General features: G+C 48.2%; 1 protein-coding gene and 1 non-coding gene across 4 annotated transcripts in view; one reads left to right on the top strand and one right to left on the bottom strand.

The window, feature by feature from the left end:
* Nucleotides 1-3,661: 3,661 nt before the first annotated feature.
* Nucleotides 3,662-26,806, top strand: part of SH3BP5 (SH3 domain binding protein 5) — a 74,650-nt gene continuing 51,505 nt past the window's right edge. For 2 of the 3 annotated variants that reach the window (XR_004677349.1, XM_034994527.1), the window contains exons 1-2: nt 3,662-4,001; nt 5,664-5,726. Coding sequence is in view for 2 of the 3 variants with exons in the window: in XM_034994527.1 (XP_034850418.1) it covers nt 3,864-4,001; nt 5,664-5,726 (201 nt within the window). In the remaining variant the exon portion in view is untranslated. The remainder of the gene's footprint in view (nt 4,002-5,663; nt 5,727-26,806) is intronic. The other variant, XM_034994517.1, reaches the window with a different exon arrangement.
* Nucleotides 23,438-23,574, bottom strand: LOC118007199. The gene has a single exon (XR_004678326.1). It is a non-coding gene; the product is annotated as a small nucleolar RNA SNORA70 (small nucleolar RNA).

Here is a 26,806-nt window from a genome sequence, read left to right on the forward strand (position 1 = left end):
GATTCATGTCTTCTTAGTTCAGAAGAGCAGTTTTCTATTTTATAAGGGTTAACAGGCAGTTTCTATTTTATAGGGCTTAAACAATTGGTAGGGGACTCTTGATTTCGGCTCAGGTTGGGCCCCATGCATGCATCGGGCTCTGCGCTCAGTGGGGAGTCTGCTAGAGATTCCCTCTCTCCCTCTCCATCTGCTCCTCCCCCTGCTCGCACACACACACTTTCTCTCTCAAATAAATAATCTTTAAAAAAAAAATTGGTGTTGCAGGGAATCTTCTTTTGATGGCACTGAAGTTTGACAGAAAGAGCCTTAACTTCACAATGAGGAACTCATATGGTTGCACAATTTGGGGGCACAATTTTTGTGGGGGCTGTGTCTCCCCAAATCAGAAGACACTATGACTTTGTTGTCTATATGTTTGGGGCCCTCAAATTGGTAGCTGGAATAGTGTATGCATGAGGTAAATACTCAAACACATAGAATTAATGCTCCTGGCCACTTCAGCTTGCAAATTTCACTTTAAAAACATTAAAAAAAAACCCTCTCATGTAAATACCTGATTCCCTTAGGCTTAAGGTGTGGGGCAGAGGAGGAGAAATACAACCTTCGTTATCCTCAAAGATCAGAGGAGCTATAACACACTTGCTAAGTCAGGGAGGTATATTGAGGCAACAAGAATGACCTTCCGGTGAGTTTTGTTCAACCTTTGGATAACCTGGATCCCAATTTCCAAACACAACACAGTTGAACTTTCAGGGTTTTCCCCTTCAAATCTAAAAAACAAATTTGTTATCTTCCCAACCAAAACCTCTATAGGTTTTAATGGTGTCATCCAATCACTCAAACTAGAAACTCTGGAATCATCTTTAAGTCTCTCTCCAGATAGTATTGGCCACCAACTTCCACACAGTCTTCAATTCATACCCTTTTTCTCTCTCTTGATTCAGCGCTTCATCATCACTCCCTGATATTTTAATGATCTCTCCCCCACTCTCTCCAGTTTCAGTTGCATGGGCCATCATTAAAGTTGTTATATATACCTGCAGTTGCCCTCAACCCCCTTACGCTTCTCCCCCACCGTTGTAAGACTTTGGTGGAAGAATCCCAACGCTGGTTAAAGCTGACATTCTCACTACTCTCCACCGGAAGCTGAGCTTGGGTGGGAAAAACCACTCATCCCTGCTGACTGGCCACACTGAGCATCCCAAACCGCAGGTGGGTCCTCAGTGCAGCCTGGAAATTATAATATATTCCCCTGGTCAACTGACTTCCCAGCTCTTTCGATGTCTCTCCTCCAGTGCGTCCAGTGTTGCCGTAAGCCTCCCCTGCCCCCCTAACTCTCAGCTGCCGATTGTGCCCGCCATTCAGCTGGGAAAGGGAAGCAACCAGCAGAGGTGTCTCTCCTCTCCCACCCCTAGACCATTGGCCTAACTCATCTCCTTGTGTCCCCTCTGCCCCCAGCTCCCCAGTGACCCCAGTCCAGTTCCCATACCGCCAGAGTGATTACATATCACTCACTAAAATCTGAGCTGCTTACCCCGTCATGGCCCTCCTTGGTCTCCCCATCTGCAGGTCTCAGGTTTGTGTCCCTGGCTCTCCAGCACCTGAGGCACGGGTTCACCCGGGGACCCCCGCACATGCAGCTTCTGTGGCGGGAGCGCTCTCCCCAGGAAGGCACGTGGGGTTCACTTTCTCGTTTCTCTCAGGTGTTGGTTCAAAGCGCACTTCTCGAAGAGACCTTCCCTGTAACCACACAAGCACCTCTGCCTTGTCACCCTCAGTTCGTTCCCTGCTTCATTTCCTATGCATTTATGTACCAATAAAAAAAAAATACAGAGAGGGGCGCCTGGGTGGCTCAGTCGTTAAGCGTCTGCCTTTGGCTGGGGTCATGATGCCAGCGTCCTGGGATCGAGCCCCGCATCGGGAGCCCCACTCCCCCTGCTTGTGTTCCCTCTCTCGCTGTGTCTCTCTCTGTCAAATAAATAAATAAAATCTTAAAAAAAAATAGAGTAGTACTATGATTTATGTTCCTTATTTTAACTTCAGAACACTATTGGGATTAATGCTGTAGCTGGCCCAGGTCTCCTAAAAATACAACAAAAAAAGCCTGAACTGATGTTCTAGAGCAGTTTCCCGATGTCTGTGGTGGCATTCTGAACCATTCTATTACTCTTAGATCTAAGCTGAAATGGAAGTGTATTTAGGAGGTTGTTGTTTAGAATGGTGAGGGTGGGGTTCCACCGACTGGGAAGCACGTAAGAGTCAGGGCTGACCTCACTCTTCTTGTTTTCAACCTCTGTCTCTCAGTTTATTCACAGCTAGGATAAACCTGCTCAGTTACGGGCTCCGTTACAAGCCACCGGGGAAACACTGGTGGAAAAGCAAAAGCAACTAGGTTTTTATCGAGGGTTTTTAGGACCTCTCTCAAAGAATTGCGGGCTCTCCCTTGATGGTAAGAACAGTGACCAGGTGTGACTCTTCCCGAACCAACCCACTGTGTACGCCTGTGTTACCTCCAGGAGACAGAACGAATCTCCTTTCACGGTGGACCACAGTACCTTGCCCAAGGAGCACCCCCCCCCACCGCCCCACACACAACGTAGCTTCTGATGAAGCCATCATAAGCAGGTTTCCCAAAGGTGCCTTTCAAGATAGGCTCTCAGAAAGCTTTTTTCTCAAGCAAGTTTGTCCTCCAACCTCACAGAGCTGATGGGCCACCAACCTCTGTGTGGAGAGTGTACACATTCTGCATTTTTGTAGTGGAAACATTAGCAGTGGCCAGTGGCGATGTCCTGGCCTGCTTGGCGAAGGTCGTCTGAATTTGTGCTCCCTTGGCATCACAGTGGCCCTGACGTTTCATAAAAGCACAGACCTACCCCTTCCTTCTTTGGCCTCCGGATGTTGAGTTTGTCAGGCAAGGTGGGCAGGAAATCTGGCCAGTTCATAAATCCTTGGACAGAGTGTGCCCACCAACAGGGGTTACATCTGCCGCCACCTGGAGAAGGCTGTCCCTACCCACCCACATCCCCGATCACCCGGGGAGTTTCCACACTTCTTGGCTATTCAGGTAGGACCCTCGCACACCTGTGAGAGCCTGGGTGTTTGGGTACGGGGCTCTGCCCAACAGGGGCCCCCCAGCCTCTGGCCAAGGACTCCAGGCGCGAAGCCGCACCCAGCTGCCCTCTTTGTACTTCTGGGTCCCTGTGAGCATATGTTTCAGTGCCCCGTTCTGGGGGAACTCTTCTAGTAGGTCCAATTCCCAAGGTTCACCCAAGGGGAGAAAGGTGCTTTGGAGGTATACAGGGATTTGAGTGAATCTTGAAACTGGTCCAGGGTCCCGGAGCACAAGCTTCCCAAGGTGACTTCAGGCAGCGGAAATACCCCAAACTTTCCTTCCATACAATTTGCTCTGGCTGAGGCGGGAGGGGAACGCTGCTACCCCGAAAGGAGGCGGCCAACGGTGGGGAGCTTGTGATCCATCGGGCGGCTAAGTTGACAAGGGGGGCCGGCTGTCTTAGTTGACCACCCTGAAGGCGTTCAGGGAGCCGGGGTTTTTGTGACGGAGACCCGGGTGGCTGGGACTGGCTGCGAACAGTCACAGCGCCGAGGGCGGCCCGGCGGGGCGAGGGCGGAGCGGGCGCAGCTGCGCTGACGGCCGCGGCAGAAAGGGGGCGGCCGCGCCCATTTCCTCCGCTCAGCCGGGGCCGGCGGGATCCGCATCGGCGAGCGGCGCCTCCCCGGTGTCGGCCGCGGCGCCTCCGGACTGTGCCGGGCTGGGGCGAGACTGCTCTGGCCGAGTCTGCGGCGGCTGCCACCCCTCCGGACGCTCCGAAGTCCGCCGCGCGGTTCGCGTTGCGGCTGCCCGTATGGACGCGGCGCTGAAGCGGAGCCGCTCGGAGGAGCCCGCAGAGCTCCCGCCGTCGGCCCGGGACTTGGAGGAGGAGGAGGAAGAGGGGATGGAACAGGGGCTGGAGGAGGAAGAAGAGGTGGACCCCCGGATCCAGGTAGGGCGCGCGGGGGGCGCCGCCGAGGCGGGCATCCACACTTACATCCGCCTCGCGGCCCCCAGTGCCTGCGGTCCCGGGCGGTGGTGGCCACGTAGGTCCGGGGGCGAGAAGAGAGGGTCCGGATTCCCAGTTTCACCCGGTTCACGGGGAGGCTGCGGTGCCCGCGTGGATGCGGCCTGACCATCGTGGGGGACCCCCGCAGACCCCCGGCAGGATCTGGGGGTCGCCGCAGCGTGCCCAGCGGTTCGGGCGGATGTGCAACAAAGGGAAAAAGGGGGCGCGGGCGCCATGCGGGTGTCGGGGTCCCCCCGCCAGGCTCGCGGCGCGGCGGGCATCGCGCGGCCTCCGGGCTGGGGGCGGAGGGGGTCGCCCGGGCCGCGTGGGCGCTGGGCACCGTGGGCGTTGTCCGCCCCTGCAGCGTGGGCTGGCACTGGTGCCCGGGTGGCGAGCCCTCACCTGGCGGAGGTGCCCGGCCTGAGCCATCTTCCTCCTCTCGGATTCATTGTTTAGCAAAGGGCTTATTGTCACCCCTGGCTCAAACCTCCGCTTGGCTTCAAAGGGTCGAAAACCCAGCTTTTCCTTGTTAGGAGGTCGGGGTGTGAACAGAAACCGGGGACAACTGATGCGCAAAGCTCACGCGGGGAGAAGGCGAGGGGATTGGCCTGGCTTTCTGAGCCTCCATTTCTGAGGGAGATGATTAAAAAACAATTTCTAAGCCAAGATCTAGGAGTGACCCTCTAGGCAAAAAGCACAGCAAATCTCTTCCCAAGACCCGTTTTTCTACCTTCTCCATTAATCATTATATATATATATATGTATATGTGTTGCTTTTAATCGTGCTCTGCAATTTCTGGAGCCCTAATTGGTTTTTCAGTGCGCAGATCAATTAAAAGCCCATTTAACTCAGCTGTTGCCATTTAAATGAATTGTTTTGGCAGATTAGCGAGATAAAGATCAGGTGGAAAAATCTTTGCATTAGGAATTCTATTAATTAAAATCACTACTTTAGACTACTAAATCTTGTTTTCCTGGTACGGGAATCCGGTTTACCAGACCCTTTGTTTGCAGAGTAAAATGAGTTAACTTCGCTGGGTACTTTTTACAAAATGTCAGTTTATAAATGTTTATTTAAAAGATCAGGATTAAAGCTAGGTTTTGTTTTGTTAAAACAGCTAGGTAGGTTTAATAATCGACAGTTTGAAGGGAAAAGATTTTCCTTTCTAGAAAAAGAACTCAACCACTGATGAGTTAATGCCAGAATTCTGCCCTTGATTTAAATCATTTCACTGGCCTTGTTTATTTTATTGTCTTTTCTGCAAAGTTCTTGCTCTAAGGCAGAAGGTCCTGCTTTAATGTGACTCCTAAACCATTTGTAACAGGTGGGTTTACCTGAAGCACATACCTGCAATAAATACTTGACCTTCCAAGAAAAAAATCCCTGGGACCTTAAGGCATTTTTGAAAGGGACACCATCAAGAAAAAATAACTGACATTCATTTGCTCTTCAAGCCAGGGCTCAGCTATTTTCCTTGAGAATTAATAGTGACTCATCCCTCTGCCTATAAATGGTGCTGGAGTACTTTTGCTGAGAATGAGCTCCATCATACTGGAAACAAAAGACGAATCCCTTAAAAGTTTCTTCCCTCTTTTCTTCACTAGGGAGAACTGGAGAAGTTAAATCAATCCACGGATGACATCAACAGACGGGAGACTGAACTTGAGGTACTGGAGGCTGGGTCCCTGTTTGGTGAGGACTGACACCAGGCTGCTTGATCTTGTTTTAATAGCTGGAGGATGATTGCTGGCGTCCCCTCCATGGAGTTGAGCAACAGCCGCTCTCTGACAGAATGAAATACAGGGCTGAGCCCAGCGTGTGGGTGGAACACATGTGGATCCTATTTCACATGTTTTTCATCATGGGTGCTCGGTGGGGCCAAAACCAAGGGCTGTGTGGAGCGAGCACTAAAGTTCATGCGGCTGCGGAAAAGCTTGAAAGGATTGAGGGGAGAATTAGCTGCACTCCATAATGGAGAAGAACGAATGAGTTGACAAAAATCTCTCCAATATTTTAGGGTGGCTCCTTATAGTTGTACTTGGAAACATTGTTTATTTCCTTAGACTTGTACCGTTTTTGACTTTCTGTCCTAAAAATTCACCCCCTTCCGCTTCCCTGCTCATTTCCTTATTGTCTGTTTGCGTGTAGAATATAATGATCTTAATGGTAGCAAAAAGCTGTTTAGACTGGAAGGGCTTTCCTGCTGGGAGGAGTCTTGGGGGAGACGAGAACTTGATTTGAATTTCATGAGCATCTTCCAACGTGAGTGTAAACAGATGAGCATTCTTCGCAACTACCAATTAGTCCCCATCCCTTTAGTGGTGGTTGGTTTTACCATTCATCAACAAATTTGAACAAGCCCTGCATGGGTCTGAAACCTGTGAATGACTCTGTCAGAGCACCGAAGGGCTGCAGGGAGCTGTTGGGAGGACGTGTTTCTATAGCAGGAGAAGTAGTAGGGAAGGTCACCGAAAAGGGCAGGAAACATCTGGTCCCTAAGAATGAGGGTGTGGGAGATAAGAATAATCTACTGGGAGGACACCGGCAGCCTTGATTTCTGACAGCATGGCTAAGCCCTGGAGGCACCAGATGTGAGCGTGGCAAAAAAAAAAAAAAAAGGATTAAAAGCATGCTTTCTGAGTTGTGTGTGAAGGGTTATCGCCCACCCCTCTATTCTGATTGTTTATATCCACGAACACTGGCCGCCCTTCTCCCCCAGGTGAAGTAAAACCTGCATATTTATTTAAAATTTTTTTTGACTTCTGATGAATCGAGTCTCTTGGGGCAATTGAAATCTCTCAGAATCTCACATTTCTAATATATTAAACAACAAAACCCCTGCCATTTCTATAGGGCTTAAGAGTTTACAAAGTGATTTTTATAAGCTTTATCTCCTGTCAGGGCAGCCTGTGATAGATTGGATAGAACTGTGCTATCCAATATGACAGCCATTGGCCATGTGTGGCTCTTTACCTTTAAATTAATTGAAATAAGATGAGAAATTCAGTAGCCACATTTCAAGAGTCTAGTAGCCACCATATTGGACAGAGCAGAGAACAGTTCCATCATTGTAGAAAGTTCTGGAGAGCACAGTCCTGGAAAGTGGGGTCTGCCTCTTCTCCAGTTGAGGATGTTGGGAGTACAGGGTCTCATGGTTCAGTAATGTGGCAGAGCCAGGTCATTTCCCACATCCCTTCTAGCTCCCATGTTCTGCCATTCCAAACTCTGTGTAGACAATTCAGAAATAGGCTTTTTTTTTTTCTTTGCAAAGGATTGCTTTATTTGACAAATATTTGTATGCCTATACTTGGCTTTTGGGGGCCAAGAAGGCTCCACAGGGTGCTTACCTTCTGAGTCTAAAATTGGTTCACCTGATAAGCTTTTAACTCTGATTTCACAATCTTCTTTTTGAATACACTTAGGTGTGTGTCGCAGAAAGCTGCAGGACAGGTGTTTCCGGCCTTGCTCTGGAGAGTGCTAGGCAGCAGTGAAGAGAGAGTAGGCTTGTGTTCCTGGCTGACCTTTTCTTGGTAGTATTATAACCAAGGTGGACTCACAGCAGGCTACCTAAGTCATGAAAATTTCCCTCGGGGCCACATTAACAAGTAAAAAAAACCAGCTGAAATTAATTTTAATCTATTTTGTTTGGCCCAGAACGCCCAGCATCGTATAATTTCAACAGGAAATGAACATACAAGTAGTTAATGAGATGTTTTATGCGTATTTTTTTTTTTTTTTTACTAAGCCTTCAAATTCTCGTGCATATTTTAGGCTTAGAGCGCATCTCGACTTGGACCAGCCACATTTGCCTGAATAGCCTCCTGTGGCCCCAGGTCTGGTAGACGTTTCCTGCCAGACTCAGGAGCAGTGGGATTTCACCCTCAGCGCCAGCGCTGCCCGGGCCCGAGGGGAGGAGGAGGTGTGTGTGCCGTGGGCTGTGTTCCTTCCATCAAGCCCCCGGCGCCCACCTTGGTGGGGGGGCACTGTGTCGGCCACCGCAGATCCGCGGGTGAACAAGACAAAGGCCTTGCCCTCAGGCAGTCTAACTTTAGCTGAGGGTGAGGAACCGAGAGGTAGAGGGTAATTGCTGACTGTCATCACTGCAGCCGAAGAGTGAGGTGACGGGCTCCGCGGGAGGGGTCACTGGAAGACACCTGAGCAGAAGGCCGCTGAGCGAGCGAGCAAAGAGGAGCAGGTGTGGCGGAGGGAGTGTGCCAGAAGATGTGGGACAGAAAATAGCCTTTTTTTTTTTTTAAAGATTTTATTTATTTATTTGACAGACACAGAGAGAGAGGGGACACAAACAGGGGGAGTGGGAGAGGGAGAAGCAGGTTTCCCGCAGAGCAGGGAGCCCGATGCGGGGCTCGATCCCTGGACCCCGAGATCATGACCCGAGCCGAAGGCAGACGCTTAACGACTGAGCCACCCAGACGCCCAAAAAACAGCCATTTTAACATAGGGTCGGTTCTCTCGTTATTCATGGTGACCGTTTTTCTGTGAAGTCGCTGTGAACATTGAATTAGGGAATACTGAACCGTTGCTGGGCCTTACATTACGTGTTCCTGTGAGCCTCTGGTCACACTGTTTCCCGCTGCTGGGCAATCTAGTGCCTTGTTCTATGTGTGTTTCTGTTGAAAGCCAGTTTATTTCATTGACGTGGTTGATGCATTAGTGCTGGACTTGCAGGCAACAGCCTTGTGGCTCAGGCCTGAGCAGAGCTTGCCTCGCTAACCTGGCCGTGCTCGGCGCCCGTCACAGCTTTCCTGGGCTCAGCAACGCTGGCCAGCACTTCAGCCCTGGGCCTGGGCGCCGCGTCAAACAGCCGACTCCCCAACACAAAGCGCAAAAGTGCAAAAAGTGTGGCATTAGCTAGACCGTGAAAGGACACTAATTTACAGCAGAAGAGCTGAAACAAGAAGGCAGAGCGTCTCTCTGTCCCACCTCACTGGGAACACGCAGGTTGGGCACTTCAAATTTTGGTCACTCCGTGCCAGTCCGTGAGTGACTGGAGAAGCTCCGGGACTATTGATTCTGGAGCTACACGTAAATTTTAGTGAGTATGGAATCTGCAAATAATGAGAATTGACTGGCTGTAATGTCAGAGCCTCTAGGGGAGGGTCGTTTGCTTCTGCGTTTCTTTTCCCTTTGCTTTTTAATTACGGTCTCGAGGGGCCAGCACCCCTCCTGACCTTGACTCTGATTAAAGCACATTGGTGATTAGGTCTGTGTTAGCTGCTGCTTCCCTCGGAACGTGGTGCAGTTGGCTCTGGGCAGCCATAGGCTGAGGCGCAGGCCTGGATTCACCTTACAATCCCATCCCTTGTCTCAGTTCTTTAAATCGGAGGCTACTGAAAGACCTCTGGATGCCAGCCACCTTCCACGTTGTCAGTTGGAAATCTGCCCCTTCCTGCAACCTTGCTTTGCCTCTGCCGTTGTTTAAACAATGTCGTATTCCCTTTGCACTGATTTATATTAAGAGGGCCAGTCCTTTAAGACTGGCAGCGGGGGTGGGGGGGGGGGCTTTTAACCAGAGAAGCCCTTGGCTAGAAGCCTGATATTTCAAATTAAGAAAATAAATGTATTTTCTCACACACCTGTGGATTAGTCAGCTTTAATCATTGAGTATTTTTTGAGCACCTGCTGTGTGCTGAGAACCGCGAAGAGTAGAGAGCAGTGGAGAGAATGGGCAGAAAATTATAATTGATTAAAATACACAGTAGGTTACATGGTGATATGCCCTAAGGAGAAAAGGCATGGAGGGGCTAGCAGTGTGCGTATTTGGGAGCCAGGAGGATACAGTGTTACTTGTAGTGGGTTTGAAAGGCTTCCCTGAACCCGTGTTTGGAGAGAGTGCACCTCAGGGCCATGTGGGGGACAAGCATTCCAGCCAGAGGGAATAGTCAATGCTAAGCTGGGAGTAGGGCCTGGCCTGACTGAGTGCTAGCAAGGGGGGCCCAGCATCCTGGGGTTGGGGTGAGCCATGGATAGAGGAGAGAGAGAAATGTGTCATCCAGAGTGTAACAACTCTGCCAGATAAGGTAAATGTGCTGATATACTTTTACAATATATGTTCTATAGAGCTAGCTTTTTTTTTTTAAAGATTTTTTTAAAAAAGATTTTACTTATTTGATAGAGCACAAGAAGGGAAGCAGCACAAGCAGAGGGAAAAGCTCCCCGTGGAGCAGGGAGCCTGATGCGGGGCTCTATCCCAGGACCCTGGGATCATGACCTGAGCCCAAGGCAGATGCTTAACCGACTGAGCCACCCAGGCGCCCCTAGAGCTAGCTTTTTTCAAGTGTTTGTTAAAATGAGATGTGGCACAGAGGATTTCTAAAGCATTGTAATCAAGATTACAATATTTCCATGCCAGTTACCTATTTTTTTACCGTGATATGTGGTGTTTTCATGGTCTCCCTTGCTTGACCGGAAGGCGGGCTGTTCTAGGGCCAGGAAATGGTCAAAGAGGAGGAGGAAGGACACGACCAGGGCTAGTTACCCATGGACAGCTTTTCTGGCTCCAAGTTGTCAGAAGCTGACTTTTTCAGCCTGCCCTTCCCCTGGGAGGGAAAAGCCGTTAATTGTCAACGCTCAAGCTTTTTCCCTCACTGCTTAGGTGGGGGTGGTTTGAAAAAGCATTTGATTCTGGAGCCAGCTGTGTTCCCCACCTTGTGTAAGGCCCGCACCCAGAATCTGCCTTTCTCCCCCTCCAAAAAGCAGCAAATACTTTCTCTTTAAAAACTAGAAAACAAAGCAAAAAAATTGTTTTGTGCTCAGAATCTCAGGCGTGGGAGAGGATAGGTGGGGGTGATTTGGAAGCCGCCTGGGTGACGTGAGCTGGAGCTGCAGCTACTGCTATCACAATTTTGGCCTGAAGTTGGGCCATCAGAAGGGTAGGGCTTAGGGCTTCCTGCTTCAGTGATGGTCCGCCTCACTGCTGCTGGGATGTCAAGGGACAGTAACTTTTGACCCAGCAATTGCACATGAAAAAATTTATCCAAAGGGATTAACTGGGCAGGGATATAGGTCCAATAATGTTCATTGCAGCATTGTTTAAAAATGTTGGAAAATTACGAATCCAAATGACTATCAATAGGGGATCTGTAAAATGAATACTGTGACCAGGCAATGGCTGATAGCCTTGGCCTTAAAATGATGACACGGCTTGTTATTAACCTAGAAAGATGTCTGAATAGAAAACAGATTCCAAAAGAGCACACAGTATGGTCCTATCCGAAAAAATATGTTTATGTGCGTAAAAATGTCTGGAGAAGATTATACATGTTCTATCTGATGAGAGATGAGCAATATTTATTGCCTTTATACTTTGCTATATTTTTTTGCATTATTTGCATTGAGTTTGTATTACTTTATCAGAAAAAAACCCCAAGCCGTAAGTCATGGGGAAGTAGTGGGTTGAGGGAAGACTGGTCTTGGTATCAGGTGACATGGGTAGAATCTGAGGTCCGCTGACTTTTAGGGGTACTTGGCCCTTTGGAACCTGAGTCAGCTCGTCTGTGAATTGGGGTAGTGATTCTTGCCCATGTCCTGGGGTGGCCTGGAGGACAAGAGGGAGTGCTTTGATAGCCATGCAGCCTGGGTGAAGGAGAGGCCTCGTGCATGCAGGGCAGGCAGGGAGCACCAAGGCCCAAGGGGTGCCAGAAGCAGAGAAGTCTCTGACAGGATGTCCATTGGAGCCAGGCCTCTCACAGTCTCTGGCCATGGCTCTGTTCTCCCCCACACTCCACCATGACACTTCTTTGTCAGAGACTGGCTCTGGGCAAGGGGCCAGAGAAAGGGCTTGTCTAGGCGGGATGGACTTTTTTTTTTTTTTTTTTTTTTTTAAGATTTTTAAAATTTGACAGAGTGAGCACAAGCGAGGGGAGCGGCAGGCAGAGGGGGAGGGAGAAGCAGGCTCTTGCCTGACGTGCTCAATCCCGCGGGACCCTGGGATCATGAACTGAGCCGAAGGAAGACGCTCAACCAACTGAGCCACCCAGGCGGCGCTAGGTGGGATGGACTTTGAAGTCACTGGAGCAACAGGGCTTTGCCCTGTGGCTGGTCTGCTGGGGTGTGGAGATCAGTTTCCTGAGCGAGCCCTGCTTTGTTAGCATGTGTCCTCTCCTGGGGTCTGTCTGGTAGTTTGTGGTGCCCAGTAGCTGTTTGAGTGGATGAATAACAACAGATTGCCTCTTCATGGCTTTGGGCAAATTACTTAATGTCTCTGGGCCTTGGTTTCCCCATCCCAATGATGGTGCATAGTGAGCCATTAATAAGTATTATTGCTGCCCCTAACGAAGGCTGCAGTGTGGTTTGTACTTGTAGGGAAGACTTAGGTCCATCCTGGGATGTCTTCGCTGCCTGTTTTTGTCTCCTGACTGCTCTTCCGTCACAATGACAGCTAATAATAATAGTGCCTACGATGTGCCGGACCCTGTTCTAAGCACTTCGTGTGCATAACTCACTGAGACCTCAGAACAACATGATGTAATAGATATTATCTCCATTTTGCTGATAAAAACGGAGGCATGGAGTTCAAGTGTCTTTAGAGCAATTGCTCAACTTCTGCTCTGTTGACATGGTGGGCTGGAGAATTCTTTGTTGCAGGGGTGGGGGGGGCGGGGGCTGCCCTGTGCACTGTAGTAGCATCTGCTCACTAGACGCCAGCAACGGCACCCCTCCCACCCCAAGTTGTGACAGCCTAGCCCCCTCCAGACTTGCGAAGGTCCCCTGCGGTGCAGAATTGCTCCTGGTGGTGAACCACTCCAAGTATGGCCCTTGCTGCACCAGGTGCCTCAGCGTGACCTAGGACTTTGTTAGAATTGCCAAATCGTTTTCTTTCTTTCCTTTTTTTTTTTTTTAAGTTTATTTTTTAGTAATCTCTACACCCAGCGTGGGACTCAAACTCACGATCCCGAGATCAAGAGTTGCATGCTCCTCTGACTGAGCCAGCCAGGCGCCCCAGAATTGCAGAATCTTGGGCCCTGCCCAGACCTAGGGAATCAGAATTTCTGGGGGTGGGGCCCAGGAGCCTGTCTTAATCTGTGCCTGTCTCATGCATATTCATCAGGCTGTATTCGGGTCATTTATTTACTTGTCTGGCTCCCCCACTCACCTGGGCCCTGGGAGGGAGGGAGGGAGGGGCCGGACCGGGCCTCCCATCTTTGTGGCCCAGCATCCCCTGCAGTGCCCGAACACAGGTACAGTGTGTGTCGGAATGGATGGACGTTAGTTTGTGGCTAGGATCAAACGTCCTTATGGACTGATAGCTCTTGGCATCGTCCTACGTGCTGTCCTACAAAACAGGCGGGTCCCCTTGATTATTGCCTGCTCTGGAATTGCATTTGTCCCCAGGCTTTCCTAGGCTGACCCTGGGCGCAATGACAACGCTGGTAGCCCACAGCCTGTGTTCTCCTTCCCCTCCCCAAAGTCCCTCACTCAGAGAGGTCTGAGTTCATGAAGGTATAAGATTCTGCCCTACTTGGAGATGCTCCGGGTTGGTTTGTTTTTAATTGAGATACAGTTGATGAACAATATCCTGTTAGTTTTAGGTGGAAGAGTGGCCTTTCACATTAAAAAAGGGTGGCATATATGTGGATAGAGACAAGAGGCCATGATCTGTTTAGTGGGAAGAAATTAGGTAATACAAATTGAAGTATACATAAAACTATATGTAGACCATATGTAAAATGATACGTACATACAATAACAGAATCTGTGCATCTGAGAGAAGAAAGGTTTAGTGTGGTCCACAGACTATGAACTGCTTATTACCAATTAAGGTGAAGTAAATACAGAAATTGAGAGTAAGACTTTGGAAACTTTTTTTAAAATGAAGTTACTGGGGCCCCTGGGTGTCTCAGTCGTTAAGCGTCTGCCTTCGGCTCAGGTCATGATCCCAGGGTCCTGGGATCGAGCCCCGCATCGGGCTCCCTGCTCCGCGGGAAGCCTGCTTCTCCCTCTCCCACTCCCCCTGCTTGTGTTCCCTGCTCTGGCCATGTCTCTCTCTGTCAAATCAATGAATAAAAATCTTTAAAAAAATTTTTTAAATGCAGCTTATTTTTGTATTCCGCAGAAGCATTGATTCACAGCGGGTTGGGGGTCAAGAAGATCCATTACCATATAGTTTGAGAAGTATGGCTCTAGAAAAATGTACCCACAGATGTGATTACTAATGTTAGTTGCTAAGAATGCGCGTGATTTTTATGGTTCATTTTTTGGTATTTTCTGAATTATTCACAGTGACCGTATTTTATCATTACCATAAGCAAGGGATGGGGGTGGAGAATGAAGCACTATTATGAAGAGATGTCTTTATGAGTTCAAGAAATGAATTTCTGTGGAAGGAATTTTAGCAACTATGAAGGCTGGTGGGAAAAAATGTTCAGATTGGTAGTCCCTGCCTTAATTGTAGATAAACCCTGACGTTAGTGGGTTTGCTTGGTGAATTACTATATTGTTAAACGGTCATTGTGGTAATTCATGGCGGCATGAAAAGTGCCATAAAGGCATTTTAGGATCGTCTATAGCCAAGAAACCCTCATTTATACATTTTCTATAAGACACAAAAATCCCCAAGATATAATAGTGGGAAACCTTTCAAGTATTAGGAATATTTACATATTGAAACGTAGTTATTACATGAATTTGAGTTACTATATGAATTTTAAGTGGATGAGGACTGTGGGCACAGAGAGGCAGTCTTGCACAAACTCACTCACTGGCGCTCCATTAGCAAACTGCCGTTAGTATGGGCTGTTAGTGAGAACACAGAGATAGCGATCTAATACTGGAACGGACTCTTATTGCCTTAAAAAAAAATCAGATAGGTCTTCCTTTGAAGCTGTGAAGACCGGTGAGATGATACAGAACTTTGCCGGCCCCTCAGCTGGAACCCATCATAGGAATGTAGGCATTTGCTGTTAACGTTACAAACGAACTTTTCCGTAGTGAATGTGACTGTATCCTCAGGTTTATCCAAGATGCCATCCCTCTGATCTGAGGTGCCACAGAGTGTCCCCACCTCAGAAGACAACAGGCTAGGGGGTTGATGGATTTGTTGCTGCCCCAGTGGTGGATAGAAGCTTCTGGTCACCGAGTCGGCAGAGCAGTGGTCCCCATGGGCTGTTGCCTTTTCATATAGAGCTGCTATTTTTCCCTCTGAGCATTTATTGTAGGGACTTTTAACGTAGTGGGGTGTGTATGTGTTTTGGCTGGATGAATTAAACAGCTACTGAACCTTATCGTTTGATAAGTATTCCAGTCCTCTTTGCCTGGCCCTCCTCTTTGAGAGTTACTCAATCTGCTGATCCTCATGTCGATGTTTCCAGCAGGAAAGACTGTATGGCTTTTATGTGGTGCATCTTCACCAAGGCTGTCATGATAATTTGCAGAGCACCTCTTCCAGAGCTCAGAGCATCAGCCTCTTTCATTTCCTTAAAGGAAGATGGAAAAAAAATTTGTTCTATTCTTGCCTGATTTTTTTTCCTTTGCTGTGTTTTGCTGGATTATCCAAGAGATATTAATGTTTGCTCTGACAGAAAGAAACTGCTAATGGGGAGACAATGAGAGGAACATCCGCTGTTTGTTATAACCTCAGACAAGCCCACTTAATATAAACTCTTCCATTGTTTGGCATTAGACTCAGCTGCGGCATGATGAATGGGGTTTGGTTGTCTTCGTCTACCCTCCCCTTTTAGCTAGCATGCAAGGATTCTGTCCTCGATTTGAAGCCTGCAGATTTGAGGTTCTCTCCCCCAGTTTTTGGCTTTCTTGGAAGAAGAGTATAATGGGGGTGTTGTCCGGCCTCATTGTTCTGGTTACTATTTCTGCCCAACAAATTACCCCACAGCTTCTTTGCTTAGAACAGCTGCTCTCTTTTGCCCATGATTGTGGGTCGGGAACTTGCCGAAGGCTCAGCTGGGTGGTTCTCCCTTACTGGGTCTCCTGCAGTGGCAGTCCAGTGTCAGGGGCTGTGATCATCTGAAGGCTTGACTGGACAGGACATCAGAGGAGACCCACTCCAGTATCTGGGAGCTCAGCTGGGGTCCTCAACGAGAGTGCTGAATCTGGCCTTTCCTGCCCGATGCCTCAGGCCCTCTGACCTCCTTATGGCTTCTGGCTCCCCCGACTCTGAGCATCCCCACATGACCCGGTGGAAGCATCATGCGTGGCCTTTTCTGTCTAAGCCCTGGGAGTCCCATAGCAGCGCTCTGTCACATTCTATGGCCCAAGCAGTCAAGAGCTCACCCTCATTCAAGAGGAGGGGACATAGATTCCATCTCTTGATGGGGAGCAGTGCCCAAGAATCTTGAGCCACATTTTAAAACTGCTATGCTCATGGTGGTGATGTACAGACAGGGACTCATATTTTGAGGCCTGCAGGACATTGGTGTGCATTTACTTAATAAACAGCCACATTTCCTAATGCCTTGTCGAGTTGCTTTAATGGTTAACCAGCTAGCCAAGCAAGGACTTTGGTTAGCATTCTCAGCGACCCTTAAGCCAGCCAGCAACAATAAAACAAAAGGGAACAGTTTTTTAGCAATGCTGTGGGTCTTGTTTTAGGGAATTCTTTGCCACTGTGCCCATTTCTTAAAAATTTTGTCTGCGAGAAAATGATGATACAGCTTCAAGGCCTATTAGAAAACATTAGTGGAGCCTAAAGCCAAAAGTGCAGTAGCTAGGCAGACATTTTATAAATTCGGGGGTGTGGAGGGGAGGTTCTAGAGCTTCTTGGGCAGCTCTGGACATGCTGCTTTCTTTCCTTGCCCCTGGTTTTTGCTTGCATCCCCACTGGGGAAATAGAATCTCGGTATTGCATGCATTTGCTGGAAATTGGATCTACTCCCCAAGCTGGAACTTGTTAAAGCAAACCACACTTTATGTAATAAAACATAGGGTCAAAAATGAGTAGGAAAACTTGTTTTGGAGTCAATAGATGCTTACTGCCTAGCACGTGGTGGTGGAAAGCGTGGGCTCTGGAGTTCAGGAGGGCTGGATTTGAGTTCTCCCTCTGCCTCTTCATAAGCTGAGCAGTCTTGGCAAAGTTGGTTCGTTTGCTTGTTTTGTTTGCTTTTCTGGGTTTGATTTTCTTCTCTCTGAAATGGGAAGGGCAATACCTATCTTGCAGGGCTGTTAAGGATTAAATAAGGGATGTTTATAAAGTGCCTGGCATGGTTCCCTAGCACGTAATGCTCAACAAATGTTGGTTCTTTCTACCTTTTGTCATTTATTGAAATAATGGCACCTACATAAAAGGCATAATTTCCAGGAAGCTGATTACATGCTCAGTATTGTGGTAAGTGCGTTATATAGTTACCCTAGTCTCACAACAGCACCTGAGAACACTGATGAGAAACGGAGGCCCTGTAAGATTGAGCCCCTTCTCCCAGGTCACATGGCCAGCGGGTCGGGGAGCCAAGATTTAAATCCAGGAGTCTGAAGCTGGAGGCCATGCCCTTAAGTAGTTTGGGGATGTGTGTTGTGGATGTGGAGGATGCATATTCTGAGGTCCCCACCAAGACTGTGGGTGAGAGAATGCTGGTGTAGGACGTAGGGGACAAGGTGTTCACCCTCTGCTCTGATTCTCACCGGGTATACATCCTTGGGAGGGGAACTTTACTTTCTGAGGCTTCAGTTACCTCATCTGTGAAATGGGAGCATCTGAGCCAAATGATCGGCAAAGTCCTGGGATTTTGACTTTAGCCATATGCCAAATGAATTATGAATCCCTCTTAGTCTTGATGATAGGGGAAATACAAAAGCTCTTTGGTCAATCTATGCTCTAATAGACTTAAAATTTTATTTTTATTGAAGCACTACTTGCATATAGGTAAGGAAAAGCCCCTGAGAAGTTTTACTGAGAAATGAAGGTCCTCTGCCTCATTCCTTCCCATCCCCGAGTTCCACTCCCAGAAACAACCACTTTTAATGTTTTTAGCTATTTCTTCTGGTGGATTCTTCTGTATCTCTAAAGTGATGGCAGTGGATTTTGACTTTGGTTCTTTTGCATCCTGTGCCCTCCTTTCTTTCCATTCTGACGAACTGCAGATAGGAGGAAGGTTATCCAAAGGAGGCAGGATGGCTAGCTTCCCTGGAATGCTGTGGCGGGTGGAATTGTGCCTCCAAGAGAGGCTGCAATCCATGATCTCTAGAGCTTTCTGAGGTTACGTGAATTTGCCATATTGCCCTGATTCTAAAACTTGCGTTAACTATAAAATGGACCTTGTATTGCATTCCGACTTGGATGTTTGTTGAAACACTACCCCTGATAAACCTGCACATCAATAGTATAATCCATCCAAAAGGTAATATTTGCAAATTTTTGGAAAAAAGTGGGTCTTGAAGTTGAGCAAATGTGTTAAGCCTTTTGGTGTAAACATGGAAATAGTTCACTTGTGGATGAACTCAGGAAAATGCCGTGGTTTCAGCAATTCTGCCTCCTCTTACACAAAGAATCCTGTGGGTTTAAAAACTTATGTTTGGCCATGAATGGAAAAGCACTGGGGCCTGTCAGTCTTTCCGGGGTGGGTGGGTGGGTGTGTGTGTGTGTGTGAGAGAGAGAGAGAGAGAGAGAGAGGATGAGCGTGTGAGAGAGAGAGTGTGAGAATGTAGGGTTATTATGTAACTTTAATCTTTCCTCCAGGGCTAACTAGGACTGACCCTTGTACCCCAAGATTTGAAGAGCTATGGGTTTTTTCCTTTGTAGTGCTTGGGACCTTGGGCTATTTAAACATACTGTTTTATAATTGGTTAAATTCCATTCTGGTGGCTCATGCACATGTAACATCAACAAAAAAGATGAATTGAATGAGTCTTTTCCAAATGGACATTCTACAAAGTAACTGGCTCATATTATTCAAAAATATCAAGGCCATGAAAGACAAAAAAAGACTGAAGAACTGTTCCAGATTAAAGGAGACTAGAGAAATGCGACAACTAACTGCAAGCTGGCAAGCCTGGATTGGATCCTGAAAGGTTTTTTTCCTTTACTATGAAAGACAATAGTGAGACGGTTGATACAATTTGAATAACGTCAGAGACCAGATTAATTGGTTGTATCTGTGTTAACGTTCAGATTTTGATCATTGTACTCTGGTTACGTAAGAGAATGTCCTCATCTTTAGGAACTATGTGCTGAACTCCGTTAGGGTTAAGGGACGTCATATCTGTATCTTAGCTTCCTTTTTTTCCAAGTCTGAAATTATTTTAAAAATTTGAAAGGAAGAGACTTTTCCTCATTCCCAGATCTGCCAGCTGACTTAACTCAGCTTCCAAATGGCAGGACCTCCCTTGGGGATGGGATCTTGACGTTGGCCAGATCTTCGAGGGAAACCACATGGTCCGGGCTGGTGGGACAGCTCTGGTGGGTTGTGATGTCCTGTGAGAGGGGACTGGGTGCTCACCTGCGTGTTTGGAAACGTCCTAGAGTCATATCAGAGCTCTAGAACAGCCTTTCTGTGTAGGAGGAACTTGGTTTTATTTGGGCCTAAAGAAAATTCTAAGACCTCTGTTAACCTCAGAACAAGGGGAACTTGCATCAGGAAACTATATTGACCACCATCTTTTCTTTCCTTTTCCCCCCTCTCTGTGGAAGGAACCTCTTGATAATTCAGAACCAGGGCAGGTGGTGTGGTGCTATGAAAAGGGGAAACAGCACCTGGCCTTGTCACCGAGGCAGTCCAGCTGCATAGGGCCTGCCCCTGGGTCTGGAGCTGGGCAGCACCCAAGCTGGGATTAGAATCCCCTACACTCTGGCCCACAGCCACTCAGACAGCTTTAGTAAAAGGGAGGATTTTCTGAAAGGTTGAAGGAATCTTTCGTAGAAGCCAAGGGAGGGAAGTACCATAGAGCCTTAAGCATAGAGAGCCCAGACATCCCAGTTGGCCCGACCGTCTTGGTTCACATCCGTTGTTCTAGCCTAGTTATTGATAGTGCTCCACCTCACGGTCAACAGTGCCTTGGTTTGATTGATAATTTATCTGGCTGTGTAATTGCAAGATTAGAGTCTAGGGCCCAGCTGATCTCCCACAAGCCTTCCTCCTTTGCCTCCTCTGTTCTCCCCTTGGCCTTGACTCACTGTCTGCTCTCGCTTTATCTCTCCCTGCTCTGGCTTCCTCTCTTCCCTGACAGCGGGTCTTGTAGCAGAAATATGGTGGCGAGGTTCTAAAGGATGCAGGGGGGGAGAGTCCCCACGGAAGGAACCGGTGAGTTTGGCAGACACCCCAGGAGGCCTCTGCGACTGAAGTCAGAGCTCAAGGTGAAAAAGAAAAGGGAGTCAGAAGGGAGGGATTAGGCACCTGGTTCCCAGCAATGACTGACTCCTTCCAATCGGAAGGCCCGGCTCTCTTCTTCCCTGTTCTTTTGCATGCATGTTGCCATTCCTTTAGAGCTGTTCTAACCAGGTTCTTCTAGTTGGGATGCCACTCGCCGATGTGGAATTGGGCCTGCATGGCGATGGGGAATGTCTGGGGGGTGGGGGGGTGGCTGGCTCCAGCTCCCTGCTGCTCTTTTGCCCTCCCCCCTCCCCTCTCCACTTCTGCTTCCTCCTGGCTCCTGTGTGCTCGAGCCTTGGCCTTGCTGGGTGGGCTCTCTAGGCCCTGGCTCTACCCTGGAGCCTTCTTTCCAGTTCTGCCTCTGCTGCAAAATTCCTGAAGGAAAAATGAGATTGTCCTGCCCCGCCCCAAGGCTATAAAAGCCACTCCCCATGGAGGCTGGGACTGAGGGAAGGAAAACTGGACAGGGCAAGGAAAGCAGGCCGCTGGAGGGCCTGAGGAGCGTGGCGTGGTCTCTCAGAGTGGAAAAGTGGAGTGAAATCCAGGGTCAGGAGCTAGCCTTGTGCAGTCCCAGGTAGCAACCACGAGCCACATGTGGCTATTTAAATTAGAATTTAAACATTACAATGTAATTAGGAATTGAGGAAGTTGCACTAGCCACCTTTCACGTTTTCATTTAGCCACATGTGGCCGGTGGCTTCTCTGTTGGACAGATACAGAACATTTCCTTTCTTGCAGAAAGTTCTGTCAGACAGCCCTGGAGAGCTCTTACCCTTTTCACCCAAACACTGTTTCAAAGTGTTTTCTTGGTGTGTTTTAATAGCTGCCACAAGTGCTCTTAAAGAATAGATTGGAGGGGTGGAAAAAAAACCCATGGTATATAGGAAACATAAAAACATTCCAGGTACCTTATAACTGGTCAGTAAGTCAGACCATTTCCATTGGTGCCTTTTGTCATGTAATTCGAGAATATGCCTGCAAACGGAGACTTTACGTGTCTAACTCTGGGTATTCTTCTGCCACTGTCATAATTTTACCGTATCCTAATTCTGCATGTACTGTTTATTCCATATTTTCCTTTAAATCGACTCACATTTTTACTTCACTTTGTTTGACATGGAGACTTCATGACTGTAAGCGGAAAGCCATCAAGGGGAAATACGTTTTTTAAAAGCGAGCTTTTTATTTTATGAAGTCTTTACTTTTTTTTTTTTTTTTAAAGATTTTATTTATTTATTTGACAGAGAGAGACACAGAGAGCAGGATCACAAGCAGGGGGAGTGGGAGAGGGAGAAGCAGGCTTCCCGCTGAGCAGGGAGCCCGATGCGGGGCTTGATCCCAGGACCCGGGGATCATGACCCGAGCCTAAGGCAGACGCTTAACGACTGAGCCACCCAGGCACCCCAAGTCTTTACTTTTAATTCCAGTGTAGTTAACATACAGTGTTAGCTTCAGGTGTACAGTATAGCGCTTCCACAGTTCTAGACCTTTCTCCGTGCTTATGGTACTGTGCTCTGAAAGCAAGCTTTTTATTGCAGAATTTTACTTACATGTATGTACAAGTGCCCAACTCAGAAGGGCACAGCTTGGTGACTTGCAAAGCAGTGCTCTTTTGTTTCCAGTGGATTTGTTATTTTGCTTCTCAGATTTTAGCAGATTCCCTTCCCTGTGGAAGGCTCTGAGCTAGACCAGCTCCCCCTTTTCTTAAGGAGGAGATTGGCGAATGTGAAGATGTGGGAAGGTGCCACAGAGACAGGTAGCACCCAATAGGGCCTCCTCCTTGGACAAAAGCAGAAGGATTCAAGAAAGATCTGAGAAGGAACAACTGTTCCACTGTTACTGCAAATACACCGGTGTTTCTAATTTGCGAGAGGTCTTTGCGGGGCTGGCCCAAGGAGAAGAGTGTGGCTTAGGCTACACAGCAGACTGATGCTTTTGGCCTCAGGTTCCCTCTACACACGTGTAATCCAATCATTGAGGACCCCAGAGAGCTCTGGATTTGTGGGTAATACCTATAAGATGTGCTGTGTTAGAAAAGGTAAAAACTTGTTTGATAGTCCTTTAAAAACCTATATTCATTAAAAAATAATAAACCTATTACATGTTGACACATATTTGATCAGCAACAACTATTTTCCCAAACCAAAAAATTCATAAAAGGAATGTAATCATTTAATAGTGTGTTTTTTGTTTTTTTTTTAACAAGTCTCTTGCAAGTCTGGCTTAATAGAAGAGCTGAGTTCTCTGCTTCTGCGTTCCATCTCTTGCAATGGCACATACCAAGTGGTCTCTGGAGACCTCCACTGAACACTCATGAGAGAATGAAGGTGAAAAGGCAAATAAGTCCAACGTGATAATGAACATGGTTTTGACCTTGCAGACTCCCAGTAAAGGCTCAGGGACCCCCCACGGTGCCCTGGACCGCACTATGGGAACCACAGGTGAAGCGAACCACATTTGACGAAAAGACTGAAGGTGTGTGCTTTTGTCTGAAGTCTGACACGCACTGGCTTGTGGCCTGAGATACCTGCAGACTGGGGACCGTCATTCTTGCTAAGCCCGTCTTACAGGGTCATTGTGTGGCTTAGTTAATGCCTGTGAAATCTTTCTGAAGCAGCGGTGTATTTATAAATGGCATTACTAAGGATCTTTTGAAGTATGGCAGCATCTTTAATTTGTAGGACAGGGGTTTTTTTTGTTTGTTTTTTTGATAGGAAGTAGGATTTATTGGTGAGCGTGAACAGGGAGGGGGCAGTACGGAGGTTCTCATGAGAGCAGAGCCTGCCATTTGTCCAAGGGGCCACGATTAGGGATGTATTTGACCCCACAGCCATGTGGGATGAGTCACTTTTCAGCCACCATGTCTTCAAATTCATCCACATTATACTTAGTAAAGCCCAACTTCTTGGAAATGTGGATCTTCTGGCGGCCAGGGAACTTGGCCCTGCGTAGGGTCTTGATCACATGCTCCTTGTTCTGTGGCTTGGTACAGAGGGACCTGACTTGGCCGATGTGCCCTGGGGCTTTCCAAGGGCACATCGCATCCCTGTCTGGAGCCTAGGTTGGAGATAGCATGAGGTTAGACGTGACTGTCCACTGAGAGGGGTTGTCTCCAAGGTCCCGTAGGGCAACCCATACAGCCACCAGGCTGCATACACTACCAAGGAGGCTACTGCAAGGAGCCCTTGCACACTGGGTCCCCGCAGGGAAAGAAAAAGACAGTTATTTTAAAAAACTGATGCCCCGTCTTCAGCTTACTTGGTTCTAGAGGCACCTTTGTGAAGGGGTCAGGCCGTCATTCTCAGCTTACAGGCGAGCTAACTGAAGCCTAGATCAGTGGACTGGCCAGAGAATAGAGACTCGTCCCCACTGTGGAGACACCAGGCACGCTGTTTCCAAGGCAGGCTGGCGCGGGCCGGTTTGCTTTAGCCCGAGTGCTGACCTGACCCTGGGTGTATTTCTGACACACTGACACATTCAGACAGGGCTCTCTGCCACCCACAGCAGTTCTTGGCTTGAAAAAATTGCCCTCAGTCTGAGTCACCTAACAGAAGTGACACGGTTTTCAGATTTGAAGAGCTGAGGGATCCAAGCAGAGGGAACTCTTTTAGAACTTCTTCACCTGCTGGTCTAAAAAATCAGCTGGTCAACAGCCCCAGATGGTAAATGACTTGTTTTTCTTGACCGGTGAAAGATCTGCTCGTTCTCAGGAGAGTAGTTTATACAAAAGTGCATGGGTCATTTACTGTGGGGAAAACCGCTCTCTCTCCTCCCCGGACGTTCCTGGAAGCAACCCTCCCCTCTGGTCTTGGGAAACACATTTTTCTGTAATTGTAGGTGATACGACAATCATGGTCAGTGATCCTCCTTGAAGTAGGAACTAAGGCAAAAAGCACAAATTCAGTTGTGGCAAGCGGTCTTTAAAGATGTGGCCAACTGGCATTATGATGGATTTAAAGAAATACTTTATACAGGTTAGGTTGAATTAAAGTTCGAGATTATGCTCCATATAAGCATGGCTTTGTTGTCAGGGGAAAGAACCTTCGGCAGTTGACCATATTACAGTGCTTTGCTGTGGTATGGACTATAGATTGACGCTCCCCTCCCTGTCTACACTGATATGACTACCTTAAAGCATCTTTCTCATTTTTTTTTTTTAAAGGCTTCATGCAATTGCAAATGACAGAAATCTATTTTCTTTTTTTAAAGATTGTATTTATTTATTTGACAGAGACACAGCAAGAGAGGGAACACAAGCAGGGGGAGTAGGAGAGGGAGAAGCAGGCTTCCCGCTGAGCAGGGAGCTGGATGCGGGGCTCGATCCCAGGACCCTGGGACCATGACCTGAGCCAAAGGCAGACGCTTAACGACTGAGCCAGCCAGGTGCCCCGACAGAAATCTATTTTCAACTAGCTTGAGCAAAATATAAAACAGTGGTGACAGCTGGGGGTGTGTGTGCACCGTTTTGGCTCTGGGGAAGGCGGAGTATAGGGTTAGACTGTGCAGCATTGCTGGGTCCAGAAGCTCCAAGTGTTGCTGGGACTTCCTACTCTCAGGCTCTTCTCTCACGGTGCCAAGATGGCTGCCATCTGCTCCACGCTTTCCTTCCATTCTCGCGCCATCTCAAGAGGAAACAGTTCCTCTAACAGTTTCAGAAAAGTCCCAGGATGAAGTCTCATTGGTTCTGATGGGTCACATGCCCGCCCTCCACAGTCACCGAGGCTAGGAGTATCCGAATCTGATTGGCCAGGCCTGGGTCACATGACCACTTCTGGGCCCTGGGTGAGGCCCAAGAGAATCAGGGCTGTTAACGTTGGGCAGGCGGGAGAGATTTTGGTTTGTGGACTCGCACGCTCCAGTATTTGTGGAGAGTGGTTACTCAAATGGCTGTGATTGTGTGGAATGGTAAAACTGGGTCTGCTTTATCTTCTCGAGGAGAAGGCTGGCTTTGTGTTCAGCTTTTAATGCGTCTTGGATGAATAGGCTTGTTGGGGGTTGGACGTGAGCCAGTCGCGCGTCACCGTCCCCGCCAACACAGCCTCATTGATAGAGGGAAACGCTGGTGTCAAATCCAGTCTCTTGGGTGCGATACCCTTTGGTGGCCAGACACTTACCCAGGCTGGTGGTCCCTGAATCTGCCCGCCAGAATCACCTCAGGAGCCCTGTTCACTCTTGGGTAAAACCCAGATCTGATCCGGTCATGCCTCTGCTTAAAAATTCACCATGGTATTTTACCACAATTTTTAAAAAGGGAAAAACAACCAAAAAAAACCCCTGCGTTAGTGACCCGTCCTCCTACCCCACTCCCGTTTTTTTCCTCCTTTAAAGGCAGTCTAGGGCGCCTGGGTGGCTCAGTCGGTTGAGCGACTGCCTTCGGCTCAGGTCATGATCCTGGAGTCCCGGGATCGAGTCCTGCATCGGGCTCCCTGCTCGGCGGGGAGTCTGCTTCTCCCTCTGACCCTCTTCCCTCTTGTGCTGTCTCTCATTCTCTCTCTCAAATAAATAAATAAAATCTTTAAAAAAAAAATAAAATAAATAAAGGCAGTCTAATCAGTTTAATGTATTTTAGCTGGCTAGGTAGTAACTTCTATGACTCTAAACAGTGGGCTTTGTGTGGCTGCTTGTTGATTTGTCAGTTTGTTACCATCTGCCAGCATCCCACTTGGAAGATGGGATTTTAATCTCTTTCCTCCCCCTGGTCCCCCAGGCACCCCGTTTCCAAACACTTCCTTTCCTCCCAACAGAACTATGATGCAGTCGATATTCAGTGGTCACGTGACCGCCGTCATGGACGTGCTTCACAGCGGAGCCTTCCAGTGAACTACCATCACCTTCCTTTTTGTGGTAGAACGCGTTCTTCGGGCATTTCTGACGGGGGCATGGGAGGTCAACTGAGACTAACGTAGAAATCAATCAATCCACCATGTCTCCCCACGGTGCATGGGATAAAGTTCCGATGCCGTAACTCCGCACACGCGCCCCTTCTTGTTCCAACCCCCACCTGCCCGCTGGCCTGCGGGTCTTTGCTCACACGCTCCTCCCTCCGCGGCTAGTGCCGCTGCCGCTCTGTCTGGGGAAGTGCGCAAATCCCCTCTCTTAGCGGCCTGGCTTGGATGACACTTTGCGTGGCCTTCCCAGTTGTAGGTCTGTTGCACCGTGTGTATACTGAGGTCTTAGTATTTCTCACGTGACATTATTTATTTACGGCTTGAGTTTAAATCTTGGCTCTGCCATGTCCCAGCTCGGTGGCCTCAGGCAGGCGACCTCTGTGCCTCAGTTTTCCTCTTTGTAAAATGCCAATAACAGCAGTAGCACCTGCCTGCTAAGGTTGTTAGCGACTGCACAAATTGATGGAATTAAAGCATTTCTAATAGTGCCTGCCACGTAATAAGTCGCCATCTGCGCTCTACGTCCCTCTCCCTCACACAGGCAGACTTGGGTGGGTTCTAGTCACCAGAGCCCAGAATAGCTCT

The sequence above is a fragment of the Mirounga leonina genome, unplaced genomic scaffold (assembly GCF_011800145.1).
Source record: "Mirounga leonina isolate KUSES-001 unplaced genomic scaffold, KU_Mleo_1.0 Mir_115, whole genome shotgun sequence".
Taxonomy (NCBI): domain Eukaryota; kingdom Metazoa; phylum Chordata; class Mammalia; order Carnivora; family Phocidae; genus Mirounga; species Mirounga leonina.